This window comes from Coregonus clupeaformis, chromosome 28 (assembly GCF_020615455.1).
Source record: "Coregonus clupeaformis isolate EN_2021a chromosome 28, ASM2061545v1, whole genome shotgun sequence".
Lineage (NCBI taxonomy): Eukaryota > Metazoa > Chordata > Actinopteri > Salmoniformes > Salmonidae > Coregonus > Coregonus clupeaformis.
The window spans coordinates 13,323,724-13,332,861 of record NC_059219.1 but is presented as its reverse complement, the minus strand read 5'-3'; the positions used below and the strand labels follow the sequence as shown (position 1 = coordinate 13,332,861).

The window sequence follows — 9,138 nt, the reverse complement described above, 5'->3', positions numbered from 1 at the left end:
GACCTGGCCAAGGCTTTCGACTCTGTCAACCACCGCATTCTTATTGGCAGACTAAATAGCCTTGGTTTCTCAAATGACTGCCTCGCCTGGTTCACCAACTACTTCTCAGATAGAGTTCAATGTGTCAAATCGGGGGGCCTGTTGTCTGGACCTATGGCAGTCTCTATGGGGGTGCCACAGGGTTCAATTCTTGGGCCGACTCTTTTCTCTGTGTATATCAATGACCGTCGCTCTTGCTGCTGGTGACTCTCAGATCCACCTCTACGCAGACGACACCATTTTTGTATACATCTGGCCCTTCATTGGACACTGTGTTAACAAACCTCCAAACGAGCTTCAATGCCATACAACACTCCTTCAGTAGCCTCCAACTGCTCTTAAACACTAGTAAAACTAAATGCATGCTCTTCAACCGAACGCTGCTTGCACCCGCCCACCCGACTAGAATCACTACTCTCGACGGGTCTGACCTAGAGTATGTGGACAACTACAAATATCTAGGTGTCTGGTTAGACTGTAAACTCTCCTTCCAGACTCACATTAAGAATCTCCAATCCAAAGTTAAATCTAGAATCGGTTTCCTATTTCGCAACAAAGCCTCCTTCACTCATGCTGCCAAACATGCCCTCGTAAAACTGACTATCCTACCGATCCTTGACTTCGCGATGTCATTTACAAAATAGCCTCCAACACTCTACTCAGCAAATTGGATGTAGTCTATCACAGTGCCATCCGTTTTGTCTCCAAAGCCCCATATAATACCCACCACTGTGACCTGTACGCTCTTGTTGGCTGGTCCTCACTACATATTCGTCGCCAAACCCACTGGCTCCAGGCCATCTATAAATCACTGCTAGGCAAATCCCCGCCTTATCTTAGCTCATTGGTCACCATAGCAACACCCACCCGTAGTCTGCGCTCCAGCAGGTATATCTCACTGGTCATCCCCAAAGCCAACACTTCCTTTGGCCGCAATTCCTTCCAGTTCTCTGCTGCCAATGACTGGAACAAATTGCAAAAATCTCTGAAGCTGGAGACTCTTATCTCCCTCACTAACTTTAAGCATCAGTTGTCAGAGCACCTTACCGATCACTGCACCTGTACACAGCCCATCTGAAATTAGCCCGCCCAACTACCTCATCCCTATATTGTTATTTATTTTGCTCATTTGTACCCCAGTATCTCTATTTGCACATCATCTCTTGCACATCTATCATTCCAGTGTTAATACTAATTGTAATTATTTTGCACTATAGCCTATTTATTGCCTTACCTCCATAACTTGCTACATTTGCACACACTGTATATATATGTATTTCTGTTGTATTTTTGACTTTGTTTTGTTTTACCCCATATGTATCTCTGTGTTGTTGTTTTTATCGCACTGCTTTGCTTTATCTTGGCCAGGTCACAGTTGTAAATGAGAACTTGTTCTCAACTGGTTTACCTGGTTAAATAAAGGTGAAATAAATAAATAAATAAAAAAACATCTGTAGCCATGAAGTCCTTTGAAAGGCTGGTCATGGCTCACATCAACACCATTACTCCAATTTGCATACCGCCCCAACAGATCCACAGATGATGCAATCTCTATTGCGCTCCACACTGCCCTTTCACACCTGGACAAAAGGAACACCTATGTGAGAATGCTGTTCATTGACTACAGCTCAGCGTTCAACACCATAATGCCCACAAAGCTCATCACTAAGCTAAGGACCCTGGAACTAAACACCTCCCTCTGTAACTGGATCCTGGACTTCCTGACGGGCCGCACCAAGGTGGTAAGGGTAGGCAACAACACATCTGCCATGCTGATCCTCAACACTGGAGCCCCTCAGGGGTGCGTATTTAGTCCCCTCCTGTACTCCATGTTCACCCACAACTGTGTGGCCAAGCACGACTCCAACACCATCATTAGGTTTGCTGACGACACAACAGTGGTAGGCCTGATCACTGACAACGATGAGACAGCCTATAGGGAGGCGGTCAGAGACCTGGCAGTGTGGTGCCAGGACAACAACCTCTCCCTCAATGTGAGCAAGACAAAGGAGCTGATCGTGGACTACAGGAAAAGGAGGGCCGAACAGGCCCCCATTAACATCGAAGGGGCTGTAGTGGAGCGGGTCGAGAGTTTCAAGTTCCTTGGTGGCATTTGCTTTTGCAAACTACAAGTGCCTTTCTCCATCCCAACCAAAGCAGGCATACTAATAGTAATACTACTAGAGCCAAAAGGCTGTCTTCAGCTCTCTAACAGCGCTGTTGTAGCGTACTGAACGTCTCAGATTCTATAGTGCTGACAAGAGGCAGGGATGCATTTCATTCTAAAAAAATGTTTCCTCCCTTCTGCCGTAGCTCACTCCCCTTCAAAGATCTGATAGGTATGCTGTGACTGAAAGCAATATGGCGGACACTAGGTGGGGCCACTGCTTACATCTAGCCTGCCTTCTCAGCTCTGCAAAGGGGAGTGAAACAGAACAGAGAGGAGGGGACAACTTTTTGGAATGAAAATGCAGCCCAGGGTTTTGTAGCAGAGCGATGGAAAATGGTGGTTAGGCTACGCAACAGTTGGGCTGGAAGAATAAGAGGCGTGCTCTCTGTGGTAATATAAACAGGGGCATGCTCAAACACACACACACACACACACACACACACACACACACACACACACACAACTATGTGCATGCCTCAGAGCCGTGACTCATATTACCCATTTTTAGAGCAGTTTGGAATCTCCACAGCTCCACTTTCCACATAGTTTGTAGAGAACAAACCAACCTCAGGTTTGTGGAAGGCAACATGGAGGGCTACAATATGTTGGAGGGTTATAACGTTGCGATATGCAACTTTTCAGGGAAGTTAGGAACCAATATACACAAGCAGTCAGGAAAGCAAAGGCCAACTTTTTCAAACAGAAATTTGCATCCTGTAGCACTAACTCCAAAAAGTTTTGGGACACTGTAAAGTCCATGGAGAATAAGAGCACTTCCTCCCAGCTGCCCACTGCACTGAGGCTAGGAAACACTATCACCACCGATAAATCTACAATAATCGAGAATTTCAACAAGCATTTTGCTACAGCTGGCCATGCTTTCCATCTGGCTACCACTAACCCGGCCACCAACTCTGCACCCTCTGCTGCAACTTGCCCATGCCCCCCCCCGCTTCTCCTTCACACAAATTCAGACAGCTGATGTTTTGAAAGCGCTGCAAAATCTGGACCCCTACAAATCAGCTGGGCTAGACAATCTGGACCCTTTCTTTCTAAAACTAGCCGCCGAAATTGTCGCTACCCCTATTACTAGTCTGTTCAACCTCTCTTTCATAACGTCTGAGATCCCCAGAGATTGGAAAGCTGCCGCGGTCATCCCCCTCTTCAAAGGGGTGACACTCTAGATCCAAATTGCTACAGACCTATATCCATCCTGCCCTGCCTTTCGAAAGTATTCGAAAGCCAAGTTAACAAACAGATCATCGACCATTTCGAATACCACCGTACCTTCTCCGCTATGCAATCCGGTTTCCGAGCTGGTCACGGGTGCACTTCAGCCACGCTCAAGGTCCTAAACGATATTATAACCGCGATTGATAATAGACAGTACTGTGCAGCCGTCTTCATCGACCTGGCCAAGGCTTTCGACTCTGTCAACCACCGCATTCTTATTGGCAGACTAAATAGCCTTGGTTTCTCAAATGACTGCCTCGCCTGGTTCACCAACTACTTCTCAGATAGAGTTCAGTGTGTCAAATCGGAGGGCCTGTTGTCTGGACCTATGGCAGTCTCTATGGGGGTGCCACAGGGTTCAATTCTTGGGCCGACACTTTTCTCTGTGTATATCAATGATGTCGCTCTTGCTGCTGGTGACTCTCAGATCCACCTCTACGCAGACGACACCATTTTGTATACATCTGGCCCTTCATTGGACACTGTGTTAACAAACCTCCAAACGAGCTTCAATGCCATACAACAATCCTTCAGTAGCCTCCAACTGCTCTTAAACACTAGTAAAACTAAATGCATGCTTTTCAATCGAACGCTGCTGGCACCCGCCCACCCGACTAGAATCACCACTCTCGACGGGTCTGACCTAGAGTATGTGGACAACTACAAATACCTAGGTGTCTGGTTAGACTGTAAACTCAACTTCCAGACTCACATAAAGAATCTCCAATCCAAAGTTAAATCTAGAATCGGCTTCCTATTTCGCAACAAAGCCTCCTTCACTCATGCTGCCAAACATGCCCTCGTAAAACTGACTATCCTACCGATCCTTGACTTCGGCGATGTCATTTACAAAATAGCCTCCAACACTCTACTCAGCAAATTGGATGTAGTCTATCACAGTGCCATCCGTTTTGTCTCCAAAGCCCCATACACTACCCAACACTGTGACCTGTACGCTCTTGTTGGCTGGTCCTCACTACATGTTCGTCGTCAAACCCACTGGCTCCAGGCCATCTATAAATCACTGCTAGGCAAATCCCCGCCTTATCTTAGCTCATTGGTCACCATAGCAGCACCCACCCGTAGTCTGCGCTCCAGCAGGTATATCTCACTGGTCATTCCCAAAGCCAACACCTCCTTTGGCCGCCATTCCTTCTAGTTCTCTGCTGCCAATGACTGGAACGAATTGCAAAAATCTCTGAAGCTGGAGACTCTTATCTCCCTCAATAACTTTAAGCATCAGTTGTCAGAGCACCTTACCGATCACTGCACCTGTACACAGCCCATCTGAAATTAGCCCACCCAACTACCTCATCCCTATATTGTTATTTATTTTGCTCTTTTGCACCCCAGTATCTCTATTTGCACATAATCTCTTGCACATCTAGCATTCCAGTGTTAATACTATTGTAATTATTCTGCACTATAGCCTATTTATTGCCTTACCTCCATAACTTGCTACATTTGCACACACTGTATATATATTTTCTGTTGTATTTCTGACTTTATGTTTTTTACCCCATATGTAACTCTGTGTTGTTTTTTATTGCACTACTTTGCTTTATCTTGGCCAGGTCGCAGTTGTAAATGAGAACCTGTTCTCAACTGGCTTACCTGGTTAAATAAAGGTGAAAAAAAAAATTAAAAAAAAAAATAACATAGAGGGTTATCACAGCTGTGGCCTATTTAACAAGCAAATACATGCCAAATACAATTTAGGAATGAGCTTCTCTCTTTCACACACTCAAAACATGTGTGAACATAATCTTGACCTTTAAAACATGAATTAATGCAAATGATAGCATTGGCACATGACCACTTGAGCTCAAGTCTGGTGTAGCAGTTTTGGGTGGAGCTGGCCTCATTTTTAGGGCATGAATCACTGCTTGTGGGCTTATCATGTGTCTGCTCCGCTTGAGGGTGTGTTCTTCGCTTTTAGAGGAGGCTTTTCTTCTCTCTGTCTCACATCAGTCTCACATCAGGACCCAGCCAGTCAGTTTCAGACATCATAGATCTTCTCTTCTTCTGAACACTCATCAGCTACTCTGAGGTGAGTAGAGTGGGAGGGGGGATAGAACTGCTCTATTATATATGGTTAGGAATGAGAAAATGAAAATGGAGAGAAGTTAGAAGAAGGGAATGAGAGAAAGAGAATGAGAGAGATGAGAATTGGATAGAGGAGTGGGACACGTTGAATGAATGGACTGAATACGGAGCATAACGATGTGTGTATTTGTTTGTTTGTGTGTGTGTGTGTGTGTGATGGGGGAGGGGTGAGTGAAGAACAGATGAATCAGCCATTGCATTATAAAGTACCAATAGCTATACGTTTGCAGCTGTTTGCCAAATCAATGTGTTTCAGTGTGATCTTTTTAATTTATTCAGGAAATAACAGCTATAAACAGACTGTAAAACAACAAGGTCTAGACCTTAAGACATTCCATTCCCTGGATCTTATGACATGAAACATGTTTTCATATTTAGTGTACCTGAGCCATCTCATCTTCCTCTCTCTTGTTGTGAATCATATGTTCCATTGGAATAACCAGACAAAGACAGGATGAATACTCATGTCACTCTCATCCTGTCCTCTCTTCACCAAGCCAGGATGAATACTCATGTCACTCTCATCCTGTCCTCTCTTCACCAAGCCAGGATGAATACTCATGTCACTCTCATCCTGTCCTCTCTTCACCAAGCCAGGATGAATACTCATGTCACTCTCATCCTGTCCTCTCTTCACCAAGCCAGGATGAATACTCATGTCACTCTTATCCTGTCCTCTCTTCACCAAGCCAGGATGAATACTCATGTCACTCTCATCCTGTCCTCTCTTCACCAAGCCAGGATGAATACTCATGTCACTCTCATCCTGTCCTCTCTTCACCAAGCCAGGATGAATACTCATGTCACTCTCATCCTGTCCTCTCTTCACCAAGCAGGAGGAATAATCATGTCACTCTCATCCTGTCCTCTCTTCACCAAGCCAGGATGAATACTCATGTCACTCTCATCCTGTCCTCTCTTCACCAAGCCAGGATGAATACTCATGTCACTCTCATCCTGTCCTCTCTTCACCAAGCCAGGATGAATACTAATGTCACTCTCATCCTGTCCTCTCTTCACAAAGCCAGGATGAATACTCATGTCACTCTCATCCTGTCCTCTCTTCACCAAGTCACTCTCATCCTGTCCTCTCTTCACCAAGCCAGGATGAATACTCATGTCACTCTCATCCTGTCCTCTCTTCACCAAGCCAGGATGAATACTCATGTCGCCCTCATCCTGTCCTCTCTTCACCAAGACAGGATGAATACTCATGTCACTCTCATCCTGTCCTCTCTTCACCAAGACAGGATGAATACTCATGTCGCCCTCATCCTGTCCTCTCTTCACCAAGACAGGATGAATACTCATGTCACTCTCATCCTGTCCTCTCTTCACCAAGCCAGGATGAATACTCATGTCACTCTCATCCTGTCCTCTCTTCACCAAGCCAGGATGAATACTCATGTCACTCTCATCCTGTCCTCTCCTCACCAAGCCAGGATGAATACTCATGTCGCCCTCATAATAATAATATGCCATTTAGCAGACGCTTTTATCCAAAGCGACTTACAGTCATGCGTGCATACATTTTTGTGTATGGGTGGTCCCGGGGATCAAACCCACTACCTTGGCGTTACAAGTGCCGTGCTCTACCAGCTGAGCTACAGAGGACCACTCATCCTGTCCTCTCTTCACCAAGACAGGATGAATACTCATGTCACTCTCATCCTGTCCTCGCTTCTCTCTTATCCTCCTTCCCTTGCTTTACTCTCCCTAATCCAACACACTTCCTCCCTGTGATTTCCTCCCCCCTCTCTTCCTCTCTTCCTCTCTTCCCCCCTTTCCCTCTCTTTTTTCTCCTCCTACCCCACACCCCTGCCTCCCTCTCTCTCTCATCCCCTCTTTCCTACTCTCTCTCCATCCACCTGCCTCCCCCTCTCTCTCCCCCAGATACAGTATGTCTCGTCTGGAGAAGGCTGTTGTATCCATGGTGGAGGTGTTCGAGGAGTATGCTACAAAGGATGATAAGAAACAGCAGCTTAGCGGGGCAGAGCTGGCAGAGCTGATGAGGAAAGAGCTGGCCAGCCCAGAGTTCCAAGTAGGACACACACACACACACACACACACACACACACACACACACACACACACACACACACACACACACACACACATGCTCAGTGTTCTCCTGTATGGCTCACAAGGGTTGTGGGTTCGATTCCTGGGGCCACCCATATGAAAAATCGATGCATGCATAACTGTAAGTCGCTTTGGATAAAAGCATCTGCTAAATGGCATATTGTTATATTAACACATAAAGCATATCCAAATTTTTTACATATCCATACAACAACATGGTCGTAACGTTTTATTAACATACACATAGCACTGCATAATGATGTCTACAAGATACCTAGAAAACCTACATACCTTTGTGTGTGTGTGTGTGTGTGTGTGTGTGTGTGTGTGTGTGTGTGTGCGTGCGTGCGTGCGTGTGCATGCGTGTATATGCGTGCGTGCATTTGTGTGTCTCAGGGAAAGGTGGAACCAGCAGTGCTCCAGGAGGCGATGACCAACCTGGATAAGAACCACGATGGGGAGATCAACTTCAGAGAGTTCTCAATGTTCTTGGCTACTCTGGCCAGAGGCTACTACAGAGCCAGAAACAAGGGCAAGGGCAACAAGGGCAAGCCTGACAAGCCTGAATGAGCTCCCGAGTGGCGCAGCGGTCTAAGGCACTGCATCTCAGTGCTTGAGGCTACACTACAGACTCCCTGGAAAATTATACTTACTGTAACTTGTATGATGCTTTTAAGATGTCTTCTCAACTTTTCCCCCCGTTTAAAAAAATAAATAATTTGACTTGATTACTAATTGTTGTTGTTCTGCTGAGTTTTATTTTTGTGATGGTGTTGGAACTATAGAATCAGAGAGAAAAGCCCAGAATTCCTTGAGATGATGTGATGAGCATCAATTCTCAGACATTACAACTGGTACACCCATTAAAGGGATACTGCAAGATTCTGGCAACTAAGTCGTATTTCTACTTACCCAGAGTCAGATGTGTTTCTACATGCAGTCTCTGCACTAGTTAGAATTGGCACACAAAACTACCTTTAACTTCCTTCATACTGCACACAGAGACATAAAAATGGCATCCACGAGTTCATCAGACTCTGGGTAAGTAGAAAAACACCCAGAATCTTAATTTCTAGAATCTCGCCGTATCCATCCATCCACCCACAACGCTTTCAGTGGGAATGTTACTCTGTTCTACTCATTCTATGGTGAGAACCCGCCTCAGGTGTAGGCTTGGTTTACATATTTTCTTCCCCTCTTTACTCCCCTTCTCATCCTCCCATCCAGCCCATGTTCTGAGGCCTCAGTGTGTCTCCATGTGTTAGTGTCAGAGTTAGATTAGAGGACAGGTATAATGTTGAGATTAAAGGTAGAACCCTGATTACGACCTAATGCTTTATGGCTTGTTGATTCCATTCACCTTATGCTCATACCATGTTTCTCACAGTAGACTGTAGCCCACAGCTGGCACAACAAATATAGGCTGGTTTCACCCTGTCATGAAGCCCCTCGACACTGATCAGTGTGTTGTCTCCTCTTAAGGTTAGGATTAGGGGAAGGTAAACTGA

The 9,138-nt window shown here is 45.6% G+C and overlaps 1 protein-coding gene across 1 annotated transcript; it reads left to right on the top strand.

Annotated features, from left to right (window-relative positions):
• Nucleotides 1-5,384: 5,384 nt before the first annotated feature.
• s100w (S100 calcium binding protein W) lies at nucleotides 5,385-8,365 on the top strand. The gene is made up of 3 exons (XM_041851756.1): nucleotides 5,385-5,492; nucleotides 7,442-7,589; nucleotides 8,027-8,365. The coding sequence occupies exons 2-3, from the start codon at nucleotides 7,449-7,451 to the stop codon at nucleotides 8,198-8,200; spliced, it is 315 nt and encodes a 104-aa protein (XP_041707690.1). The 5' UTR covers nucleotides 5,385-5,492; nucleotides 7,442-7,448; the 3' UTR covers nucleotides 8,201-8,365.
• The last annotated feature ends 773 nt before the right edge of the window (nucleotides 8,366-9,138 follow it).